This window comes from Sceloporus occidentalis, unplaced genomic scaffold, assembly GCF_023333645.1.
Source record: "Sceloporus occidentalis isolate IW3139 unplaced genomic scaffold, rSceOcc1.0.p SCAF_2, whole genome shotgun sequence".
In the NCBI taxonomy this organism is placed as follows: domain Eukaryota; kingdom Metazoa; phylum Chordata; class Lepidosauria; order Squamata; family Phrynosomatidae; genus Sceloporus; species Sceloporus occidentalis.
This window is the reverse complement of record NW_028316982.1, coordinates 54222720-54249090: the sequence shown is the minus strand read 5'-3', so window position 1 is coordinate 54249090 and position 26371 is coordinate 54222720. Positions and strand designations below refer to the sequence as shown.

The 26371-nt window shown below is 39.7% G+C and overlaps 2 protein-coding genes across 7 annotated transcripts in view; one reads left to right on the top strand and one right to left on the bottom strand.

The window, feature by feature from the left end:
- Nucleotides 1-22987, top strand: part of SENP2 (SUMO specific peptidase 2) — a 27631-nt gene extending 4644 nt beyond the window's left edge. For 2 of the 5 annotated variants that reach the window (XM_089509421.1, XM_089509423.1), the window contains 14 exons: nt 106-184; nt 3614-3695; nt 4102-4258; nt 7682-7785; nt 9460-9527; nt 11302-11347; nt 12365-12422; nt 12956-13120; nt 13458-13589; nt 15746-15949; nt 16038-16117; nt 19921-20005; nt 21440-21535; nt 21637-22579. In XM_089509421.1, coding sequence (XP_089365547.1) covers nt 106-184; nt 3614-3695; nt 4102-4258; nt 7682-7785; nt 9460-9527; nt 11302-11347; nt 12365-12422; nt 12956-13120; nt 13458-13589; nt 15746-15949; nt 16038-16117; nt 19921-20005; nt 21440-21535; nt 21637-21699 — 1419 coding nt within the window. In that variant the 3' untranslated portion in view covers nt 21700-22579. Of the gene's footprint in view, nt 1-105; nt 185-3613; nt 3696-4101; nt 4259-7681; nt 7786-9459; nt 9528-11301; nt 11348-12364; nt 12423-12955; nt 13121-13457; nt 13590-15745; nt 15950-16037; nt 16118-19920; nt 20006-21439; nt 21536-21636; nt 22580-22922 lie in introns of those variants that run through there. The other 3 variants (XR_016280020.1, XM_089509422.1, XR_016280021.1) reach the window with 3 other exon arrangements.
- Nucleotides 22750-26371, bottom strand: part of IGF2BP2 (insulin like growth factor 2 mRNA binding protein 2) — a 77446-nt gene continuing 73824 nt past the window's right edge. For both annotated transcript variants that reach the window (XM_089509418.1, XM_089509419.1), the window contains one exon: nt 22750-26371. In XM_089509418.1, the coding sequence (XP_089365544.1) occupies nt 26276-26371 (96 nt within the window). In that variant the 3' untranslated portion in view covers nt 22750-26275.

Here is a 26371-nt window from a genome sequence, read left to right as displayed (position 1 = left end):
TTTCTGCAGTGTGTTTTGGCCCTTTGTCAGAAACTAAAACAACCATATTCCAGAGGAACTGTATGGGATTTGTACATTTGACATAATATTTATTGTTTCTTCAAGGTTTTTTCAAATGCTTCAAGTGGTAGTTCTTCTGACAGGCAAATGGAACCTACCTCTGGGAAGCAAATGTCCAAGTTGGGTGAGTGATACATACTGTGACTATATTTCAGATCTAATTGTTCTAGCATGCCACCTTGTTCAATATTTTATAGAGTAAAAATACTTAAACATTAAGTCTGCTAATTATTACACAATTTTGTTGATAGATGTTTTTCTGCATAGTTGTTATCTATTCATATATTCGCTTTATTTTTATTAGGATGAATTACAATGCCACAGAAGTACAGTAAGACCTTGTGTGTGTCCATTCTAGACCCCACTCCACAGATACGAAAAAACGTGGGACCTCAAGTCCTGCTGTCCGTAATGGTGGTTTAAAATTTGCTTAGTGGTCTGCTAGTTTCCATTTTTATAATGGGGATTAGAGGTGAAGTGGATAATTTGATGAATCTGAAGCCAGGGAAATTTTAAATTTTGAATTTGATTTACTATTTGTATTCCTGATTTGTTTTTTTTTTTTTTTTTTTTTTTTTTGTTATGAAAGAAATCTGTTAGTCTATAAAGACTCCTTGTTTGGCTGGCTTTTATAAGTCAGCTGTGATTGGTGCTTTTGCACTACTTTCCCCCAACATGTTGCTGTTTGTTTACATATGCAATAAACTTGGAGGCCTTCCAGAAAGAGGTTTCTTTCATTGTAAAGTCGAAGGCTTTCATGGCCGGCATCCATAGTTTTTTGTGGGTTTTTTGGGCTATGTGGCCATGTTCTAGCAGAGTTTCTTTCTGACGTTTCGCCATCATCTGTGGCTGGCATCTTCAGAGAATGCTTTGCCTGGAAAGTATATATACACCCAATTTTTCCAGGCAAAGCATTCTCTGAAGATACCAGCCACAGTTGCTGGCGAAATGTCAGAAAGAAACTCTCTTAGAACATGGCCACATAGTCTGAAAAACCCACAAAAAACTATGGTTTCATTCATGTTGCAGAGGTAGACTCCATTCAAGTCCTTATCTGACAGCTGAAGGCAGTAGATTCCACCAGAACTTATTTAGGCTTGTCACAGCTGAGTGGGGGTGTCTACTGCAAGTGTTATCTTAGTAGTTGGAGAGGCTGGAACCTTGCACGAACACTGTCTTTGATAATAGTCCATAATCTCCAGTTTCAGTACAAATCTCATGAGTATAATATTTGGCTTGATTTTCTGGACTTACCTGTTTGACTTCCATCCCCTGAAGTTTGCCTCACTTAGCCTGATGAAAAGTTCTGGAGAACTTGGAAACTTGCACATTTTCAGTGCATTTTATTGATGTTAATAAAGCTATTACCCTAATGGATGTTGATGCTAACAAAGGTGTTGCACAACTGCAACTTTCTCATGGATGAATGCAAGTACCTTTGTTTTTGTATCTTCATATGTGGCATTCATAATTCTTTTACCTCTTCTAGAGTATTTTTACATAACATAGACGAGGTTAGGCATGCTTTAGTCCTAGTGAAGTGGGACTTACCATATATACTGAACTATAAGTTGACCTCATGTATAATTCGAGGGCACGTTTTGGAGCCAAAATTATGGATTTTGATATGACCTATGGATAAGTCGAGAGTAAAACAGCATATAGCAAAGGATGAAGCAAAGCAAAACAATGTCAAAGAACTTACAAAATTCCAGCAGACACAGCTCTTTGTGGTCACTCTTCAGGTTGGATGGATGAGAGAGTAATGGGAATTGGTACTTCCAGGATAGATTATACTCTTGCCTTTCACCAGGCATAGTTCCTTCTTTTAAATAAGAGTTCAGATATATTGATTTGTGGATAAGTTGACTCACTTTTTTAAAATCAATTTTTGACCTAAATTTCTAGATTTATATATGTGTATATCCAGTAATAACTGACTTGCCCCATACATTTCAATGGGATTAAACTGGTGACCAGTTCTCTAAGGATCCAATCTGTTATTTTAAGGTTGACTTTGTATGTTTTTAAAAATAGTACATAAAGGTATTCACCTCACCCCTTTAAAGCTTGCTTGCACATTGTGTTTAGCTTTCTTATTTTGTTTTTCTATTCCAATGGTGGGGCAGATGCAGTCCATGGGTGTGACAAATCCCTTTACCAAGCTGACCCTTATCCTCCAGCCCCTAGGAATCCTGCCACTCACCCTGGCCTTGTTCCCTAATTTGCCTTTTTCCTGGATTGCATTTCTGGGCATCCAGTGTGGACAAGTTTGTGTATTAGCTTTCTGTTTTTTATGTGAAGCTAAGCATGAGCGCTCTTTGATTTAGGGTTAAAGAAGATAGTCTGAGTCAGAGTTAAGGTGATTTATTATGTATTATAGAACAGTAAGCACTTTACTAAGATTCAGTACTTCATTCCATCCATATAACGATATTCAGCCTGAGTTTTGGCAGACCTTGCCCTTCAACCTTGCCCTTCAACTAATTCAGATAATCACTAAATTGTCCAACTGTCTCATCCAGCTATCAACTCCCAACCCTGTCAACTCTTAACTGACACTCTCAACAGACAGTCCTTCCAGAGTCCCCTCCCTTCCATCACAGAGTTTGGTTGCCTTGAAGCCAAGTCTCTGTAGTGCCTCTTCCACATGTACATATGGACCCCCAAGAGCACTTTTTTGCAACCTCCCCAAGTCACATGCACCCTAGTATATGTTTTTTGTTCTGTGTTGTGGGATTTCTGTCTCAATGTCCCCAAGCCTTCTGTTGAGTTGTGGGGCAATTTCACTATAAGGATTTATTTTTGTTTTTTGGGCTTTTTGGGCTGTTTTAGAGCCAGGGGAACTTCCCCTCTACAAAAAACAAAAACCTTTGGAAATGGCTTCTGATCACTTCCTGTTTTGGAAGACAGCCTCTCCTTGGAGAAGCTGAACAGGAGCCAAAACAGGAGGAAATTGCTACCCATATGCTCTATGCTCTTCAGTGGGACATCTTTTAGAAAATTAAATATTGGGAGGAGGCAGAGGATTGCAGCTCTCTGTGGTCTGATGAAGAAAGAGTGTGTGGCACTCCAGACCTTGGGTAGTTTTCCTCCTCAGTTCTATAACGTAGTATGCTTCTGTTCTCTCTCTCTGTGTTTACCTGTAAGATCTACTGATATGGAAAGGCTCTAGAATAATGCAGCTTTCTCTGCATACCATCTCAAGCCTTTTGCCGATTTTTTCTTTCCATTGCATCTTTTAGCAAGAGTAAGGGCTTTATCTTGACTTTGGCATAGGAGGCTGAAGTTCTGATAAGTCATAAGAACTTCAACCTCCTATTCCAAAGTTAAGATAAAGCTGTATTGTGCAGGCATAATAGATTTCTAAACTGCAAGCTGGAACATTGACCTGTAAATACATCTATTTAAGTTAGTAAATGCTTTTAGGGCCAATCTTAGAAGGGTATAATGTTATTTAGAAGTGGGGAAAAGGTTTGACCATTCTCTGAAATCAACACAAAACAGTTACCTACAGAATTTTTCTTGATAAATCTTACTGTCTTTTCCATAGATAAGAAAACTGGTTGTGGTACCAGTATGCGTCCAGATGTAGAAGTAGTATCTGACTACCACAGAGTTATGCCCTGTCTGAGGTAAAACCTTTTGCATGTACTCTGGTTTAATATATAAAGATTTAAAATTCTTAGTAATGGCCAGGAATTGAAACCTTTCTCAATGAATAATTCTGGAGAGCTTGTCTATAACTTTCACAGAGGTCAGCATCACCTTTAAATAATTTTAGGTTTAGCATTATGCTACATTATGGAAATATATGTGATACTGGAAGTGGCATGTAGTGAGTTATGCTCTCTGTTGCTCTGTTTTATTCACATTATATTGCTTGTTTGGATTTCTGTACCAGTATGATGTAAAGAAAAGCACAATGTGTGTTTAACAATACTCAGATGTATATTTCCCAGTATAATCTGTTGTGGCCAAATCAGCAACTTCCAGGTTTTCACAGTAAGTTTGACAATGAAATTCCCTTCCTCTTACTAGGTATGACTGTAGGTCTGGAAAGAATAGTAAGAGAAGTCGTAGTTCATTTCAAGAAGACTTGCTACCATGGGAGCTTGCTACTTATCGGCATAGGTTACAAGATTCCACTTTAGATGCTGGACGATATCTAAGGAAGCCTTATTATACGGTGGAAGAGGCAAGTCCAGATACATGTAATACTTGTATTTTAAAGTATCTTTATAAATTAGCTTGTAGAGAAATGACTACAAAATATTTAAATGTTGTGCTTGATCCTGTTATGATGAATAAACTGATTTATTTTGAACAAAATGTGTGTTAAGAGTGATCTTCAGCATTAAACTGAGAAAACATGCTTAGCATATGTTGCATATTAAAATTGTAATTCAATTTCTGTTACAATTCTGTATACCTGGTACTTTAGATATTTTTCAACTACAGTTGCCATTGTTTTCATCCAGCAGCCTGTGCTAGAGAGTACAATAGGCATTGTTGTCAAAACACATATGAAGGTCACCATGTTGAAAGAGGCTGCTATAAATACTTGGAAATGTCTTCCTTCCATAGATAGATGGGGTGTCTGTCATGTATCCCATGATATAGTACCGTTAGTCTTACAGTTAGCCATTTGCTGCCATGAAGAAATATTTGTCCCAGGCATGTGGCATTTGTCCTACTCAAATGGGTATGTGCAGTTGTTATCATGCCCATTTTTTTTTTTCATTAATGAGACAAATTATACATGGTTATTACTGATCAGTCTGGCATTCCTGATTCAAGTGGTTACAGACATGGTGCTGGAAATATCGTTTGTTTGATTTGTTTATTGCTTTGGCGCAAACCATTATATAGTGCGAAGGCTCCGATTGACAAACTGAGCCTACTAATTAAATATATATGTTCCTAGCTTGGAATTGTCTTCCAATTGGTTGGATTATTTGCAGTCCTTTTTTAAAATAGAAGATAATTGACCATGGTATCCTTCTGAAACGCCTGAGAGAGTTAGGAATGGGGGGCTCTGCCTTACAGTGGCTCTATTCTTACCTCTCGGGAAGATTCCAGATGGTGATGCTGGGAGACAGTTGCTCTTCTAAAAGAGAGCTAACATCTGGCATCCCTCAGGGCACCATTCTGTCTCCCATGCTCTTTAACATTTACATGAAGCCACTGGGTGAGATCATCCAGAGACATGGGGTGGGGTGTTATCAGTATGCTGATGACATCCAAATATATTTCTCTATGTCTCGGGCTGTTTCAGTGACCAGGGATGGCATCTCTCCTTTGAATGACTGTCTGAGGTCAGTAATGGACTGGATGAGGGAAAATAGACTTAAGCTGAATCCAAACAAAATGGAGGTACTCACAATAGGTAACCCTAATCTGAGTATGGAGATATGCTCACCAGTCCTGGACGGGGTCACACTTCCCCTAAAGGACTGTGTTTGCAGCTTGAGGGTGCTCCTGGATTCTTCAATCCAACTATCATCTTTGATAGATGTGACAGCCAGGAGTGCCTGTCATCAGGTTTGGCTGATACGCCAACTGCGACCCTACCTGGAATGGGTGGACCTAGAAATGATTGTAGACACATTGGTAACCTCTCGCCTCAATTTCTGTAATGCGCTCTACATGGGGCAACCCATTTGCCAAGTTCGGAAGCTACAATTGGTTCAAAATATGGCAGCCAGACTGGTCGCTGGAAAATCGAAATTTGACCATATTACACCGATTCTGAAGTCTTTACACTGGCTGCCTATAAGCTTTTGGACACTGTACAAGGTGTTGGTTATTACCTATAAAGCTCTACAGGTACATGGCTTCGGTGCAGTTCACTTGAAGGAACGCCTCCTCCCATACACTCTTTCCCGCACACTCAGGTCCTCTGGGAAGAATCTATTGGAGCCAAAGAAAACTAGATTGGTAGCGACTTCCCAGAGGACCTTTTCAGTTGCTGTTCCGAAAATCTGGAATGACCCACCGGAGGAGATCCGTCACATAACATCTCTTGACACCTTCAAAAAGGCACTAAAAACGGATCTCTTCCAGCAGGCTTTCCCTGACTGACCGCCAAGAGGAAACGTACTATTAACTGTCTGAACGAATTCTCTCAAATTAAGGTCACTCTGGTTTAATGCTAATGATTTTAATTGTGTTGTAATTGATTCTTATTGTTACTGTAGATTATATGATTGTATTGTTTTATTTTTCCTCTCGCCAAGGGTGGGAGGATTAGAGGGTAGTATTGTTTGGGGAATGTTTTTTCTGTTACTGCTTTTGTAATTGTTATTCGATATGCTGTTACCCGCCTTGATCCTCAAAAAGAGAGAGGTGCAGAATACAAATAAATATTTTATTATTATTTATTTATTACAGCTTTTATATCAAAGTGGAGAATATTTATTATGACATTCTTCCTCCAATGAGTTCTGAGTGGCCTACAGAGATCATTCTTACACTTTTCTCTTCAATAGTCCAGTTAGGTAGACTAAGAAACACAGAGGGTTTTTATCTGAGGGTGTTATTTTTCTTTGTTTTAGTATTTTCATTATCTGTGAATGGCTGGCATCCTGCTGGATAGTGTCAACTAGTCTAGACACATTCTATCAGTTGTTGAACAGTGAGTCAACATATAGATAAATCAAACAGATTAAATTAGTCTAATCTAGTCAGGACTAACAAAGGGCTTGTGACAATGTGTGTTAAATTTGTGTAGCAAGAGTGCTTGAGATGTTTAACACAGATCAGCTGTACCTTAAGTGTTCAGTAATCTGAGCGTGCTTTTCTGAGCATCAGTGTTTTGATTAATCAAATAAAGGTCTACCTAAATAACCTAAAGGTTTCTGATCTTGGAAGCTAAGTGGGGTCAGTACTTTGATGAGAGACATCCAATGATATTATTTAAGAGGAAGGAACTGGCAACATGACCTCTGAGTATTCCTTTCATAAGAAACGCCTATGAAACTCATGGGGTCACTGTAAGTAGACATGCAACTTGAAGGTACATATACACAGTTCAATAGTGTTTGCAAGACTCTCAGCAGGTAAAGTAGTGGGTGGGCAATCAGGCACCAGATGGATACTGGAGCATATTTTGGCTTCTGTCCACCTGTATTACATATTTGCTGCATGTTCTTTCTCACAGTGTCTACTGTGTTGTCAAATTGTCAGTTGTTTGGTGGCTAGAGTGTTCTACTGTATTCTCTGTAAAGCAACTAGATATCTCAGTTTGTGCTAGAGGAAAGATGATAATATGAGAGTCAACTATAATATCTGCAATTGATAACCGCTCTTCCTGGTTTTACATAACAATACCTAAACGGATCTCATGCAGCCTGGCCTGTGCAAGCTAATTCAGAAATACAGACTGGTTTCATTTGGATTTACTCTAAAGTATGAGTGGATAATGTAGGAATCCTAAGTTCTCTTAACCTTCCTTTCTCATCAGTACATTTGAAAATAATAGCAGGCTTAAAGGGTGATTAACCGACTGTCTTGACTATTGGGCTACTGTGGGATGCCCCATGTGTATTTTTAGAACAGCATAGATAGGAATTTAATTACTTTGTTTGGTAGATAACTATTTTTTTTTTTATTCCCTCAGGGAGTTCAGAATGAAGAACGAGAGAAATACAAAATGCTGCTGGAGCAAGAAAAAGAAAAAGGCTCTAAAAATAACTCCAGTCCCATAATAGCCAAGCACTTAGAGTAAGTTTCTATATAGAATAACATGTTAAAAAAAGCTCAGCATAAACTGGCTCAGTACTTTGTTGAAAATAGGACCAATGGACACTTCAAATGTCTCTAGCTTTTCTTTTGAAAAGTAACTTGGCATTTAGAATGATGAAACGGCCTAAGCTTCATAATTTAGCTTCATAATACTGTAAATTAGAAGTGTCATCATAATTCATAGGCTGGTATAATAATAGTGACTGCATTTACAAGTAACACTAAATCAATACTCCTGGCTAAATAAGCTAGGATGTCCATGGTGGTGTGCACCCACATTTCCTACAATTGTGTTACTTCCTGCTCATAAGTGGAAAAACAAACAAGCATTAGGCACTTAAACCATAGTTTTCTGTGGTATGTGAACTGAGAGCTTTAATTACCATAAATATTTATTTTAAAAGCCAAGATCAGAAGCCAGCTTTAAACCAAGCTTTCTGCAAGCACTTAACCATTGTTTCTTGATTTATGTTTCATGGGAAATTGTGTCTTACTGTTGAACCTTGGCTTATCAGCTTGCTTGTAGAAATGGAGTGGCAAAGCTAAGTATCTGCCACTTTTGCACATTCTGATTGACTAAGCCAGAAGTTTTGACTTAGAGTGGAGGTGGGCAATTTCAGGTGGGGAGAGGACCACGTTAGTTCCCCTGGAACACTTTGGAAGGCCACATATTTCCCCTGCGACCTCCAAACTTTATGAAACCACCATCTTGATAGTACAAGTATAACAATAGAAATAAAATCTTTTCTGCAGTTTGTCAGGCTGTTTGGGGCCACAATTATGTTGTAAGTAAGGTGCATGTACCCTATACACTTCATTTCCCAGCAGAATTGATGCTAGTGGTGGTGGCATAAAGGAGCATAGAAAAAATATCAGTCCTTTTGGTGCATACATTCCTCGCTGGCTGTATTAGTTCTGGCGGTGGTACTTACAGGAGCAGGGAATTTAAAAATGTTGAAGGATACCTGTTGAATAATTTGTCTTGCAAAAGGGTAGTGCAAAACATTTGAGCCTGTGCAATGAGAGGGGAGGATTTGTTTCATCTGGGAGCAAAGCTGCAAGTTGAGGGCTGCATTATGACAGGGGGTATGTATTAAGAGCACAAAATGCAGGGCCAAATCAGAGTGGGTGGATTCAAATATTTGCTTGTTATTCCACTAACCAAACAAAAACACAGATTAATTCTGTACATATTATTTAGAAGTAAGTCTTGATAAAAAGATTTCAAAGCAAAGCACAGTTCAGTTCCCTGTGTGTCTATGAAGTACTAAGTCCTGCAAGTAATACATTTTAGGTATTTCAATTTCTGGTCAATTGTATTCATATTTACTCAGAATATACTTACACATTAAATACCTTGCTAGGTAATTCCTGTGGGCTGACTGGATTTAGCCCACATGACCACCCATATCAGAAAACCAACACCCAAATCCATGGGGACATATTGTTTTTGTTTAAAAAATGTGCAGCTACTCTGTGAGTGTTCTCCCTTCGGACTTTTTTGTGGTTTATGAAAACTGTGTTAATGGATACTTTGTTTCAATATCAAAGAAATGTGGTCAGTATTAAATACTTACTGCACAGCTGGAGCTTGTGAATTGTATTTTTAAAAGTTGAACTTTACCTTTATTCTTTTGAATGTGTTCAACCAAGCGTGCATAGTTACTCCCATGGATCATTGAGTGGAATGGATGTTCCTTCATTTGAGACACCAAGAAATGGTAAGTAAATAAGGACGTACTTAGTTCAGCTTTGTATAAAGGTGCATAACAGTAGTCTTTATGGCCAGTTTTACATCTTAGGAATGAAAAGACCAGTGCATGCATCTTCACAGTGAAACAATAGTATGGCACGTGGACATATATGAAGAAACTTCCCAACCTTGGTCCTTTTCAGATGCACATTTTTTCCTTTCCTTGTTGGAGAAATGGCAATGCGTGAATTAATTCTGGAAGGAAAAAGCTCTAGTTAACCATAAGAAAAGATTTGCAAATTATAGTCTGTGCCCCTTACCACAGCTATTTGGCAAAAAACATTGTAAAGTATAGGTACTAAACTCTTTGCATGTGTCTCTACAGTATAGAAATCATCAGCATTTTATTAAGAAAGAAACAAAAATGTAGTTTTTGTCTTAAAAGAAATAATTGTGGTCAAACTGCAATTTCAAAAGAAATAGTTCAGTTTTTAAAAGTTCATAGACATGATGTACAGTTGACTACCGTATATAATCATATATAAGTCTAGAAAATTTAGTGAAAAAAATTGACCCAAAAACCTGTGTTGACTTATTAATGGGTCAATGTAAGTACTATCCTTATAAAAAAAAAAAGGCACCATCCCCTTCTCTGAGTAAAGTGGTGAAAGGCAAGAACTTAGTCCGCCCCAAGAGCACCTAAAAGAAGCACCAACCCCCTCTATTTTCACCCCATAGCTTCTCTTCTAATCTTTTTGAATGCCTGGATGGGAAAATGGCAGCGGTGACAGCTTTTTGGCTATTCCCTTCAAAGGAGTACCGACAGGAATCAGGCTCTGAAGGACTTGAATAAGACATTTTATTTATTTAAGGAAATTATATTCCACCTTTCTTCCAAAATGGGATTCAAGACATACATTTGTGTATGTATGTCAGCTTTGCTGGGTTAAAATCCAGCAAAGATAACCACATTAAAGTTAAAGATTGTAATCACTACTAACGTAGTCGCCATTTTCTTTGCTTTGCCTTTTCATCCTTTATGACATTTTCTTAGCTCTACACATGCCTGGTCACCTTCCCCCCCCACCCCCATACCATTGCACAGTCACCGTAGTTTCCTCCTCATGCATCCAGCCCTTAGGGTGAGCACAAACAATTATGCCTGCCAGCGAGTAAGTTCTTTGACATTGTTTTCCTTTGCATGGTTCTTTACATCTTTTGTTATGTACCCCTAAATTAGATTTTGTAGCGCTCACACTAATCATATCAAAATATATAATTTTGTCCCCCAAACGTGCCCTCAAATTGTACTTGAGGTTGAGTATATATCATAGTTGTGTGTTTAACTGCATTATCTTATTTAATATACTTGTATCAGAATCAAAAACTGTGTGTGTGTGCGGGGGGGGGGGGGGAGTCTGACCCTAGTGATAAACATATACAGAAAAAAAAATATGGAAAAATCAATACATTTGATATTAATATGTTTTGTGTCAATGTTTGTATAGCTGGCTTGTCACACACATTGTGTGATAATCCTTCCCCATTTTTATTATTCTTTTGATAACTTTGTAGATCAGTTATACACTGAGATTGCTTTCTGTCCTGGAAAGGGAGGAAGAACTGTTGCAACAATAACATGAAACTTAAAATGGGAAACTGTGCTTTCTGGAGTAATTATTAAGAGGTAAAATAGTATACATGTAAAAGGCAGCCAACATTACATAACAAGACATTTTTAACATAACATTATTGTGCTGATAAAACAACTGGTGAATTACTGTGTTCATTGTATTTTTAAGGTGTTAGAAACATTGGTCTCTTGTGCTCTAACAGAAATGTAAACAGGTGAGTGAAAAACCTACATGGAGCTAATTGATTTCCCCCCTATTTGTCTGTGTTGGTTTAATTTTGAGCCTAGACAACAGTAATTTTACAGTCCTTTGTAGGAGATAATTTATGCTTTTAGACTTCAATCAGCATTAATTTATCCAGAAGAGAGCAAATCTTATACTCAATGGATGTAGAGATAACCCAGATGCTACAAAACAGAATGTGAGCCATTGCAGTCAGTGGCTCTATCAATCTGTATTTTCTCTTCCTCTCTCAGCCTTGAATATTTTGGGTCATAAAGAGGGAGAAAGGAGCTGGCTGGGATGAAGTAAGATGAAAGGAGCCATAATACTCCTCCTCTTTTGCTAGACTACACCATCATGTGTGCTCTTACAGTTTATTAGGTCAATATTTTTATGCCCCAAAACACAATAGATAAAATCGATTGAAATTTCTGTGTCAGTGGATCTGGGAAGAGGGCAGTCCTGTTCCCCACCCCACTGCAGTCCCCTGCCTGCCCTCAAAATGTGTTCTGGAGTTTGGATCTTCCAGACCAGATTTTCAGGGACCTACCAAGGAATGCAGAGTTGGAGATAATTCTGTTGCACAAGATCTCCACTCACTTTACATTGGCATCTGCCCAATAGATATACCTTTAATTCTTCAACTTTGTGCTTCATTTTTTCTGTCTCATAGCTTTCTAGTCAAGAAGTTCTGCACCATGCTTACAAAACCTTAAATGCTTAGTCAAATGCCTTTGATTACCTTACCATAATTCTTTTTTACGCAGCAGTGCTTATGTAGTCCTTCTCTGTTTGTCACTTCTATATTTGATGGATGAGCTGCTGATCCTGATGGGCTTGTGCAGTTTGTCTTTGCTTCATGCTTTGCTACTACTTTGTACAGGAAAGTGAGAACACTTTATTGGGAATAAAATGCCAGAAAGACAACATCCTAATAGAAATAGTGCTTTCATCTCTGCTTTGGTATCATTCATCCCACTCAGATCGTGTTAATTTTTGCTTCTCTCAGCTTAGCAACATCAGACAGATCTTCAGAACCTGACAAGATAGTGGTCCAGAAAAAAAAGGTACATATCCTTCTGTATATAATAGTTGAACATAGGGTTGTTTAGAATCCACTTTTCAGTGAAAGCTGGCTTCTGAAACAAATTGCATCAGGTGAAATCCATCACAATACTGTGTAAAAGACCAGAATACCAGGGGAAATCATGGTAAGAGGTCTTGTTTTGGGTTGGGTTTTTTAGGTTTTGTAGTGCTCATGCTAGTGTTGCTAGCTGTGATCTTGTGTACTTATAAACTTAACTGAAGTGATAAAGGCACTGTTTGTGTTTGGCAATTATGACAGCAGGCTTGTCATCAATGTCTTTTCCTTTTCCCTCCACCATTCAATTAGGCCCATGTGTCTCTCTATTTTATTTTATTTTAATTCACAAGCTAGTACTTCTACATAACTCAAGAGTTCATTGAATATGCAGAAACTACCAAGCCGGTGAGGCAAAGAATATCTAGTTCCATGTAGGAAAGAATGTTAATGATAGCATGATATACCTTTCCTATCACAGACTTACATTTCACAATGCTACATTGTCTCTTTTAACAGTGTAAAATGCAGCCCTTGGCAAATGATTTATCAGAGGAAGTGTCACTTAAGTTAAACCTGGGACAAGAAGGATCTTCTGACAGAAGGCACTGTGTAGTTCAAGTAGAAGAACAGAAATGTCTAAGCTTGGACATGACTACAGAGTACTTTCCTGACCTGACAGAGGTAGTGTTCTTGTAAAGTTGCTTGGGATAGGTTCCAAACTTACTTTAATTCACAGTACACAAAACTTCTATGATATAATAGAACTTCTATGATATAAGCAAACTCAGTTGATTTTACAAAATCTAAAACTGTTAATTGACCTCAGTATGAATGTTTGTAAGAAATAAACATTTCCTAGTCTTTTAAAACTTTTGCCAAGGATTTCTCCATCAGAATTGTCAGTTTGCCCATTTCAGCAAGTTCTTACATCTTCATGAACCAATAGTACTGGGAAATTCAATTTGGTTCTGGTACTCCTTGATTTAAGAAGTTCATTTATAAAACTTGCCCCTTCTAGGATATGGAGCAAGAGATCGCAAATGTGCTAAGTTATGGCCAAGAAGATGAAATTCTGACAAGTGCCTTCAAGCTGAATATTACAAGAGGAGACATTCAGACTCTAAGAAACCAACATTGGCTCAACGATGTGGTAAAATACAACTTCTCAATACTAATTAAAACCTGGTTAGGGCTTTGTTATTGAAAGTGCTGTAAGGCTTCATAGGCTAGTCTGGCTTTATTTAGAAACACTGTCTCAAATATTTGAACAATCTTGGCTTGCCAGAAATATCAGTATTCTTGAATTACGATTTTTTCCCAAAAATATTTTTTAAATAATGAATTTTAAAGTTTGTCTTGATTTTTTTAAAATACAGTGGACCCTTAACTTACATGGGGGATCTGTTCCAGACGCCCCTTGCATAAGGCGAAAAACACATATGCTCAAACCCCATTGAATATAAAGGGGCTCGGGTGCGGCGGCGCGCCATTTATTGTATTGCTGTGCGGCTTCAATATAAGCTGAAAGCCACGTATAGTGCACTCGCGTATGGTGTGGGCGCACCTATGTATTGGTTTCATATGCTTTAAAAACTTTGTTAGTTGTTTAATTTATTGTTGTTTCATAGTTCAATCCATATGGAGAGATGAATAAAAAATAATAACTACAGTTGTCCCTTCATATTCGCAGACTTAAGGTTCGCGAACTTGATTATTTGCGATCTCAGTGTGAGCCCTGCCCACTTCCTCCTCCTTTCCCTGGGACCAGCTGGTGGGCGGAGCCAGCGCACACACTGCCCAGTCCCCCTCTCTTTCTTTCCTGATACTGGGCAGCGCTTGTGCCAGCTCCGCCCACCTTATGTGCCTAGGACAGCTAACTGCAGCTGTCCCAGGTGTCAGAGGAGCAGGTGGGCAGGGCTTGTGCTATTCGTGAATTTTCCATATTCGCGGGGGTCTTGTTCCCCTAACCCCCGCGAATATGGAGGGACGACTGTATTCATAATGATGGTAATGATGGTAATGTCCCCTGCCTTATAATATTATGGTTCCAAAAACTAATGGACAGAACAGATACAAACGTGGGCCAAGTATTGTGTATCTGAAGAAGCAATCATTTAAAGTGAGTGAAGGTCAAAGTTCTTGGGCTGGCTGTAAATTCTGGAATCTGGCAATTTTGCCACTTAATGTTGTGAGAGGGTGAGAGGAGGAATTCACACAACATGGGTTATTCCTGTCGCCTCCCAAAGTCAGTCAGGAAGAACAGCATGGTTCACGATAGCGGAAGAAAGACTTTGATGACTCTTTCCACTCAATCATCTTGGTGACGAATTCTTCCTATCCTTGCCCAAAGCAAAGCTCTACTTTTTCACTCCTTTCTGTCAGAGTTTTTATTCTCTCTCACATCTAGTATCAGCTGCCCTTTTATTGTTCTTACTGCTTCTTTTTCTTTTCTTGGCTTCTTTTTCTTCTTTCATTTTCCAAAGAAGAAGAAGCCTCTCACAAGTCACAATTTGAAAAGCGTACTTGAGGTCAAGCCAACCAAGACCACACATGTGGGAAGTCAAAAACTTGTTAATCACAGTATCAGCATAACCATACTTCTTCAACAATTGCCATTCAATGTACACGCAGCTAGCTTGAGCCAAGTTGCATCTGGATGTTGAACAGGCCCCAGAGACACTAGATCTTGCCAATGTGGAAGATTCCACAGAGCTGTGAGGCTAATTTATCACACTGGGGTTGATTTTGGCGTTAAAGAAAGATTAAAGTGCATTTAAAGCATCTTGCAAATGAAGTAGAAATGGCGAGTAATTGTCCAAATGATTATCACATGTGCAAATAAAGTGATATCAGAAATGCATTGTTACTGAAATCCCCAAAGTAAAAAGATGTGCATTAATGCTTCTTTTTGACCACTTTAATGGTGGGTTTTGTGCGACATCATGTGATATCGTTGAACGTTATGCAATTTCTCCAGGATATTCACGGTATAAATTCCCGATCGCCTTCATGTGATAAACTCCAGGGACAGGTTCATGAGGTCTTAAAACCAAGGCATTCTAAGCCAGTAGGGGGCTTGAGTCAGAGAACTGGAAACCAAAGAGACCACAGGGGGTCCGGCTGAGTTCCACCAGCACCTGAACACTTGGTGATTAAAACGTATGAGTGACCATAGTCCCTCTCATCTGTAGTGGCATAGCCCATTCTGACCTTACTAGTTGGAGGAACACTATGGAAAAGGCATTTTCCTTGATGGATAGGTGTCTAATCTGTATTCATTTCCTTTTTGATTTCTTCCAATTACAGGTTATTAATTTCTATATGAATCTTTTAGTGGAAAGAAATAAAAGACATGGATTTCCAGTTCTTTATGCTTTCAGTACTTTCTTCTACCCTAAGTTAAATACTGCAGGCTATAATGCAGTAAGAAGATGGACCAAAGAAGTGGACTTATTCCAACATGATATGATTTTGGTGCCAATTCATATAAGGGTACATTGGGCATTAGTGGTAAGTATCTTTTACCTATTCCACATTTTTTTCCAGCAAGGAATATAGATGGCTGAGTGTTCCACTTACGTATTTCTTTTAATTATAGGTTATAGATATGAGGAGGGAGACCATCAAATATTTTGATTCAATGGGTCAAAATGGCCACAAGATCTGTATGAAATTGCTGTAAGTTGTTTGCTGATAAAAATTCACAATTCAGGGGTGTACCAATCAAGGGGGGGAAATGCCCTGAGTGCTTCAATAAGAGAGTCCATTGTTGGCTGGGGTGGCAGGAAGGGAGTTTGCCACTGAGGAATTTGCCACTGAGTGCAAGTGGTGTGAAAGCTCCCTGGGGTACAGCAGGTCAATGAAGCATGGTCTGGCTAAGGAAACAGCAACAGTGAATCATAAGGTACATTCACAGCTGGCAAATACAGGTGCTGTTTACTTGGGGTTGCCATAGTTGTCTTCCACAAAACTGGGACAAAATGTAGAACATTCAAGAAAAATGGAGGACACAACCGACTAAAAGCCAAAAACATTAATATAAGTCACGCTCAAAATGGAGGAGATTTTGACATTCTTCCTGGACCGAAGGTTGAAATGTCGGACATGCCCTTTAAAAAGTAGGACGTGACCTCCTTCCCAAACAAATGTCCTGGTCCTCGGCCTTCCTTTGCTTGGCCTAAGGGAGGGCGGGGGGCTCAGGCCCGGGCAGGATCATGGGGGTCTGCTGTAGGCAGCTGGGAGTGGCCTTCCCTAGCCTCTGCCACCACAAGAGTAGCTGGGGGTCTTTCTCAGGGCCGAGCCCTGGGCTGTGGCTCCTCCTCCCCAAAGAAGGCCCACTCACTGCCTCAAAAGAGGAAGGGGGACTGTGGGGACCCCGGTTCTGGTGGAGGCCCCCAGGCTTACTGCCGAGAGGAGAAGAGGGGCCCCATCAGGCTCAGACTGACCAGCTCTATTCCCCCAGAAGGCTGTGTGGCAAGTGGGAGGGGGGTGAGGCTGAGGTCGGGCCCTGGCTGGGGCTCCCATGCCAGGGGGGTCCCCTTTCCTCCCTCCCGGCCATTGCCTGGCAGTGGAGGAGGAAGCTAAAAGTCTCTTAATCTCTGCTTGTTGTGAGTCCCTCCCTGACCTCGAGCCTTTTCCTGCCTTCCTTGGGAGGAATGGGGGGCTGTGAGGAGCACGGTGAGGATTGACTGCCCCTGAGGCTGAGAGAGTGTGACCCACCCAAGGTCACACTTCCATGGCTGAGCGGTGATTTGAACCCAGCTCCAGCACTCAAAAAATGATGCTACACCAGCAGAAGATGCTGGGTTCCTATTCCCCAAAACCCCAGGGGTTAGTTCAGACCTGGCTTTAGATACTCAGGTGTCCCTCCAGGTTCTAGCGTTCCCTTGCTCCTGACCATTGGTGCAGTCTTTCACAGTTTTGCATGACTCACTTGTTTCAGCACCTCAGCCTCCCCTCACTGGACTTTCAAGGTTCACCTATGTTTACTCCATCCCTGCCTCTCAGGGGCCCATAGGAGAAGGTGCTGGATGGCAGCAGTTCTGTTGTGTGCCCTTTCTTGGGCCATTTTCTGGATGACATAGGCCTGTTACAGACTGCCAAAATAAAGCTGCTTCGGGTCTCTTTGGAGGTATGCTATTTAAATGATGCATGCATCCTAAGAATCCGGAAGCTGCACCAAAAGCTGCACTCCAGTGCTCAGGAATGGAGTGTGGCTTTGGTGCGACCTCCGGACTCTTAGGATGCATGCAGCATTTAAATAGCATACCTCCAAAGAGACCCGAAGCAGCTTTATTTTGGCAGTCTGTAACAGGCCCATAGTGTTATTTCCCATGTGCCAGCATATGTTGCAGGAGTTCTAAAGACCAAACGTCTTTTCAGTTACAACTGTTAGCTCCTGTGTCTCCACATCAGTTTTAAAAATTCCTGCCAAGCAATGTATTTAGCCTGTACATGTAGGAAATTAAATATCTTTGAAAGTAAGATGTAGAATACTCAATAGAAGCAAGGTGGCAGAAGGCCATATAGTGTGTTGGGTTTGACATGAGCGCTGTATGCCTTCCCTCCATATTGATAATACAAAGTTAGACAAAATGAACAACTATTACAGTGTTTCCACTATTAATCAGAATGACCACAAGAAACTATTGACATCAACCAAGTTGACCAGACCTGTTACACCAGGGTCTACTTTTTCATCTTGACCCAAAATGTTTGAGACTGACAGCTTGGACACTGATAGCAGATTGTTAAGACAGCAGGGCTACACAAATGTAGTGCTGGTGTGTAGGAATCCATCCACTCAGAGAAATTTACAACATGAAATGGAGAGTATTTACCAAATGTCAGGTCAGTGACATTTTAGTATTTTTACAAGAAGTGGAAAAATGTTTAAGACCAAATACATGGAAAGGGCAAGTAGCAACTTTGCCTACGATAATTAAACAGAAGTTGAAGCTCTGTCATTGCATCCTAACGTTAAGAGTCTTTAAAGGGGAACAACCTTAAATGCACCACTGACCTTGCACAGGTTTCCTATGTGGGAGCTTCATTTGGTAATGAACAGGTTGACAATGCCCCTGTTTGAGCTGATTAAGGAGACTTGGTTAAGACTTGACTTTCAAAGTCAATAGTGGCCATTACATCTGCTAGAAAGCAGTCTGCTAGCTGACTGCTTTATCAACACACTCAAGTCTGTGCACTTGCAGTCAAGACAAGTTGACATTGACAATCCAGCCTTTCTGCCAAAATGTAGACTGAATAAAGGGTTGCATCAGTCTATAAATTTACCAGGCTTCTGTCTGAATCTATCTAACACATGCATTGGATAGAAGGTGCTACACATTGGATGTAAGAAGGGTAGCAAAAACACTACATTTAGAGGACTATAGCAGTCAGACAAAGAGAAGTGCTGTTAATTTCCTTCCATCCAAAACCAATAGGGAATAAGGCCGCTAAGGTACAAATTGCACGGTGGTTGAAGGCTTGCATTTTTTAATGCTACAATTTGGTTAACATTCCTTGACTGCAGAATGTGTGGCCTCATTCCAAATAGTCCATGGCAACTAATACCACATATATAGATTTGAGGATGTTTGCAGTGTGGTAGGGTGGAAAGGGTCTTCAACTTTTGGGTCATTTACAAGGCAGCCACACCCACTCAGTAGAGGGATGCTTGGGTATATCTCATTAGTAAGTGGATTTCTCCTTCATACCATCCAGAGAATGAGGGGTTGGTACTTACCATGAAGGTCATTCTTGGATGGCCCAGAGGAGCAGTCCACCTCTCCCTATTTGTTCCTGCATGGGCAGAAGCGTAAGAGCTAAGTACAGAGAAGTAAGAAAAGAACGTGACAAATTCTGTTACCTCAACAGATTCTCTCCACTTCTTACTTTTTTATACTATCTGTGTTTTCATTGATATTAGTTCATTTCCTATTTATTACTGAAAATAATTATGCTGTAGACAAGGGAAGATATCACATATGATAGGTATGCCACTGAGATATTTTTTTCATTTTGTTCTTATCATGCTTCCTAGCAGGAGAGCTCTTAATATCTATATAATACCTCTAATTAAAGCTGAAAAGACTTCTTTGTCAACAAATGACCAAAGTCAAGCCATTCTCTGATGTATCAGATTAATACCATACCAATCTCTAATGTATTTCTCAGTGCAAGACATTCAGCTTAATTTAATTATTAAATGAATGAATTCACTTACCTTTTCTTCATGTTCGTTACAGTAACAGGATGAAAGCTTTTGTCAGTAGTAAATTATTTGCAATAGCTTTGCTACATAAAATGGCTATTACATTGGTGCAAAGCAGTCTTCATGCTCCATTTTAGGGTGTGCAATTCAAATTGTTTTTGGTTCACTCTGGTGAAGTAGGATTATTAAAAATGTTTATCATGCAAATTTTGGTAACTGTTCTGTGTTTGGAGAATATTAACTCATATTTTATATTTTTATTCAACAGGCAATATTTGCAGGATGAAAGCAAAGCCAAGAGAAATGTGGACATTAATGCTTCATCGTGGGCACTTTATAGTATGAAACCACATGTAGGTTGCAACCACTTTCTGGGTTTTACAGTTCCACTGCGCATCTCAACTCATGTTTTATAACCCTCAGGTTTAATTTGTGTTTAGGGAGTGTTCAGGCTTTGTTCAGCTGCAGAAATCATGCATATTGCCAGAACAAGTTCCTAGTCTAGACACCAGTTACAGGTGCACTCCTGCAGCTAGTGCTTTTGCTGTACACAGCTTTCCCTGGCACACTTGCCAGGATCAGTGTGGCATTGTGTGTCCTTTGTCTTCCTGTGTTAGGTAAAGTGTAGGATGGATCCTACTATATGGGTCTTATTGGCCCGTTACAGACCGCCCAAAAGGGGCGGTCTTGGGCCGCTGCTGTTTGCTCCGTGAGGGAGCCGCAGCAGCCAAACCACGCGACTCCCTCACAGAGCAAAAAAGGAGCGCGCAAATCACGCTCCTTCCAGGAACCTGGAAGAGACGCCGCGAGTGCCAAAGCGCGCACTCGCGACGTCTCTTCCGGGTTTGGATGTGCGGACGCAGTGTCCGCTACGTCAAGATGGCGGTGCCCATCTGTATAGGGCGCCACTATCTTGACGTATCAGTTACGCGCGAGGGGCAAGGCGTGTCCGGAAGTGCCGCCCCTCACACGTAATCACGGTGCGAGGACGGCGCCTCTTAGGCCTGTCTGTAACGCGCCATAGTATGTGAACCATTGGCTTTCTCAGTTGGGAGGGCAAATGGCATGTTGGGGTAGAATTCTGCTCTTATGTTCAGTCAGTAAAAGGTGGTAACAGTGGGATTGCCCTTCCTAATGAGAAGGCTAGTAGCTCATGAGGAATCTCATTCCTTTGGAAGAAGTGACTTGGGGAAGAGGTAGGACCCTTCATGGTTTAGAGGTCTGAACCACAGTTTCTTGTTGCATCTAAAATGCAACCTGTCACTGTAAAGAAGCCATAGTTGAAGTACCAAAAGTAGGTATGTGAGAAGAGATCCTTGGGAGTGTGTGAGACCAGTTTTGTGAACCATGGCTTGTAAACCATTCTGTCCAAGCTGATCCAATATGTAAACTTTGAAAGAGCTAAGCAGTGCATTTACTGAAGGCTTTTTATAGTGCTGCTTAAATGGGTACTCAAAGCAATATAATGTTAAAATCTCTAAATCATAAACTTTACTCAAAGTTTTACTTTAAAGCAGCTGTGGATAAAGTGCAGTTTGTTGAAACATCTCAGGATGTCCTTACTTTTAAAGTCAAGTATTTCTAAGCATTATAGTCAATGTTGTGTCAATATAACTGAAGAATGGAAAATGCAATAATTTCAAACTCATTTGCTACGTCAGGAAAGTGATCTGTTGTAGACTGGCAGTATTAGAGACTTCTTAAGGTTCAGTAAACTGCTATGTAATATAAAGCAACAAGGAACTAATTGATGCATCTTTCTGTTTCCTTCATGCCCTCAAACTTAGGAAATTCCACAGCAGTTGAATGGCAGTGACTGTGGAATGTTTGCTTGTAAATATGCAGATTTTATCTCCAGGGATAAACCCATTGTATTTACACAGGTAAGTATCTTGGAATATTAATAACACAGGGGTTTGTGCATTGGCTCCCACAAAAAGAAATTTTGGCTAAATGAATGAGTTCTAAATTTTTCTTTTTACAGTGTCACATGCCTTATTATCGCAAAAGGATGATATGGGAGATACTTCATCAGCAGCTACTATGACACAAGTTCTCAGGCCAACAATGTACATGCACATCTCATCATCTGGTGATGAAATAAGTTACGTTAGCTGTTTTGTATCTTTCTCATAACAAGATTCAAAGAACTCTCTTGTCTGGATATCATTGCAGACAATAAAGCATGCTTGAGAGCATGTACTTAGCTTGAACCCTTTTTCTCTAAAGGGCTAAGTATGGGTTAAGACAGAAATTCAGCTGAGTGTATGCTGTCAGATTGGTGAAAGACTATCAAGGAGCATTGAATGAACAATGTTTGACCTTAGTGATGTGAAAAGCCATGTATTACCATCTTCGCATGTTGGGTTGGTTCCTAGTGTAGTTGTGATTTGAGTAGACACACTGAAGTCAGTAGGGCTTGGATTAATCATGACTTAACATGTTCCACTGATTTTAAGGAGTCAGAGACATGGCCAAGTCTGGATTCAACCCATTGACTTTGGTTGGTCAACATGCTTTGGCCATATTGTTTCCTGGGTTCTTCCAGGGCATCTGCTCTGGGCAAACTGTGGGCAGGAAAACTCAGAAGTTGTGCAGGACATTGGCAAGCAAGGCAGAAAAAGTGTATGAACCTGTGGTGTGTTTATAATCCTCTAGTCTAAGCCAAGACCTCTTCTATTGTAAGATGGAAACTTTTTTCATAATTGGATTTGTAATGATTTTGAAAGATGGAAACTCCATTTTGATTTGCAACAAATCCATACGTAAAAGCCCTAGATGGGGTTATTCTTAATTTAAAAGTATTATAATTTTATATGAGACTATTTATTTGTATTGTATTTAAATAGACGTGTTGAAATTCTGAAATACTTTCATGAACTAAAAATAGAAATAAATATTTATCCAGTAACCCTGTTTTAAATTAATGTGAACAGTAATGTTGCTTTTGTTCAGAAAAAGGTGGCATAACAAAAGTTAGTGGAGTAAAATTAATCAGCAAATGGGTGAAATAAAATATTTTTTCCTAGATTTAGTGTTAAATGACTTAATAAAACTTACAAATGGAGGATAGCAACTCTAAGCAGTTTCCAATTCACAGTATCTGCATGCCTTTTATTAGGATAAATTGTTGCATACAGTAAAGGAGAAAAAAGTGATGTTGTGTCTGCAAACTGAATGTTAATGGGTTGTGGTCTTGAGTACAGAACATGTTGAAAAAACCTTATGTCCCTCTTGTCTGGTAGATAATCGGCTTGTTTATCATTACAGAAACAGAAAATAATTGAACATTTAAAGACAAGATATTTAAGTGCGAGGAATTTGCTGGCAGGAGGCAGTGGTGTGAATGTGCGTATATGCTATATGTTGGGTATAGCTTGATAATTTTGTAGGAATCCCCACACTAAATTACTGCTTCTATACACTTACAAAAACTTTAATTGATGCTGACAGTTGAAACAGAAAACTTGCCCCTATTCAGGAACACCTTTAGCATTTGTGTGGCTCTGTCATCCAGTGAGGCATTCATGCAGCCCCCAGGTCTCCAGCAGTTACCCACTCCTGTATTAAAATAGGGATGTGTCCTAAGTGGAAATATGTTTGAATGGAATTATTCTATAACAAAGCAACATTTTTGGCAGGGTTAAATTTGATACGCATTGTTTTCATTCCTTCTCAGGAATACACCTACAATAGTTAGTGGCTGACCCACATTTAAGGGACTATACCTTAATGTATATAGACATATATCTCAGGATGAGTTGCTTTTCTTACTGGATTGGTATGGAACTAATGTTCAGCAAATTCAATTTCTGCTTTAAATTATTGGTATTTATACAGCACTTTAAAGTATTTAATGTACATTGTCAGTAATCCTTATAATGCCCTTGTATGATGGGCCAGCCACACAAGTCTTTATCTCTGTGCTATATCCACAGTGAGGTAATGTTCTGGGCTGTAGTCCCATACACACTGAGAGCCAGTGTGGTGTAGTGATTTAAAGTGATTTAAGTGTCCGAATCCTCACTCAGCCATGGAAACCAATGAGTGACCTTGGGCATGTCACTTGCTCAGCCTCAAGAGTGGCAAACCCACTCTGAATAAATCTTGCCAGGAAAACCCAATGATAGGCTCACCCTTAAGAGTCACCATAAGCTGGAAACAACTTGAAGCCATACAACTACCACCACCACCTATATACACTTACATTGGTTTTAAGGTAATGCGGAGCTTACTTCTGAATAGATGACATGTAGGATTGCCCAATGAGGCTGTTAAACATATCAGCTCTTCAGATAGAGGCATCCTTTGGTATAGTGTGTTAAATGTAATATAAGCACTACTTCCCTGGGTATAAGCCAGAGTCTACGAGTTACACAAATAAGTAAGGGGAAACTTCACAACTGGACTTTTCCATTCATTTCGAAAGGAAATTTCACAATGCCAAAACTTGTTCATCTGCAAGAAGCTGCTAATTAGGGAGCAGCTATTTATTTGCAATGTACTGTAGTTCCGTTAAAAGCAGAAACTGTAGAACTTATATGTAATGCATCATTATCTTTTGTTGGTTAGCATGTAAATATGTGTGCTATAAAATCAATTAATTTTGTAAGCAGTTAGCTTGTAAACTTTGTTTTAGCATATGTTAATTGCTTCTGTCTCACTAATGGCTACCAACTCATCCTGGTTCAGTCCTATTTTCATTTTTGTATGGCTTTTTGGTTCTATGCTGCTTTGTTCAATATCTTGTGTAAGGAAAAGATGAACGAAAGCTGGAACTCACTAAGCCAGTTGTTATGACAAAAATTTTAGTGCCATTCTAATGCAGATAGTCAAAATCAACTAAGTTCTTGGTACAAGGAACAGCCTTTGTTTCTGTTGTTCACATTGATCTCACAAGACTCCAAAATATCCTGTAGTTAAAGCAGGGAATGGAGCAGACAACATAAGAGCGTTTACACACCACCAATTTTCTTTATGTCTGTGTATATGCTTTCAAGTCACCATGAATTTCCTAGGGGTTTCTTAGGCAAGGAATACTCACAGGCAGTTTTGCCAGTTTCTTCCTCTGGAGCATAGTCTACTAATCCATGGTCATCTGTTATTAAATAAAATTACTCAGGTCAAGCTCTTGTTAGCTGGGTATATTTTGTTTTTCATGGAACACTTGTTTGATGTGGAGAAAACTGGCATTGCAGTCTGTTGGTACAATGGTATGGTTCACAGAAACCAGTATAACATCCATCTGTTAGCACAGAAAAACTCTTATCACATGTGTAACCTGTCAAACTCAGGAGTTCTGCTCCAGTGTCTCATGCGTGTCTATCCTTTATTTCATTATGTTTCAAGGCCATTGATTCTGATCTAGCAGAAGGATAATACAGAATAGACATCATACAGAATGATGCTTTCTTCCACCTGGCAGCTGTCTTTTGTCTAAATTTATTTCCAACTCATTTTTATTAAAAAAATAAAAAATGCTCCAACTCTCAGTTTTACAAGGCATACAAAATCTCAAAAAGGGACACACAAGAGCAAGGTGCTGAGGTATGGAAACACCTGAGGTAGTTTGTTTTTTTTCCTTTGTTTTCTTCTTAAAGTTGCAATTTTCATGCCCTGGGCCAACACCCTCTTGTCAATCCCACTTTAAAAACCCACCTCCCAAAGTATAGGTGGCAGCATCCTACACAGAAAATGTACCAACTGTTGTTTTCCTGTAAACAGCATGAAGTTTCTCTCCCCCCCCCCCCTCCACACACACTTTAGGAAACCTAAGCATAACTGTAGCTTGACATTTTGATAAGCAAAGTGGACGTTGTAGCTGGGTGGTTCTTTTTTGTCTTTTCCATGATGTGTTTTACTTGGAGCACTGCATTGACTGGTGGTACAAAGAGACTGTATGCAAAAACCAGTTTGAGATCTGTGAAGCAAAGAGAAGATCACATGAGCTGGAGAAAGAAATGCATAGAGATTCCTCTGCTAACGAGACGGTATCCCTTCTGTTGGCACTTAACAGACAGTCCAAAATGGCATGCAGGTGCCATTGGTCTTTCTAAAGCCCTTCTAATTATTGATTACTTTTTGATTTCCATTTAAATTTTGCTGTTGCAATCCTAAGATCTCCATCCTACTTTCTGTTAGAAATCCATAACAGACTAATGTCTTTCCTTTCTAAAAAAAGAAAAGAAAAAGTAATTGTTTAAAAAGAAATTAAAGACTGGAGTTAGTTTAGTTAGCTATATTAATTCTAAAATATATTAATGCTGTCTTGTACAACAGCCCATGCACTGTGTAAAAAAAAAAGGTTTTCCTAGTATGTACACACATGTACAGAAAAGGTTCTGAATGGGTTTGTCTGCAAAATGTCTGTCTTTGTTAGTCCAACTAAAGGGATAGCGTTGTACTGTTAAACAGACTCCAGGTAGGCTGTGGTGCGTGGAAGGTCGTCCCCTGCTGACTGAAAACCTCCCTTCCCATCCCTAGAAGTCCTCTGCAGAGCTCCAGCCTCTTAGGCAGACATGGATGCCTCCAGATAGTCTTTGGTTTGCTCTCTGGTCCGGTTAGTCTGTCATGTGTTGGAAGGGCTACATTCATCGGTTGTTGCTGGCTAGCACCTAGGAGCCTCATTTGCTGCGCTGTGAGGCAGGGGCTCCCTGAGGGTGCTTCTGTTCCTGTTGTTTCACCTGCTGGACAATTTCCCTGATCTTGCGCTGTGCAGT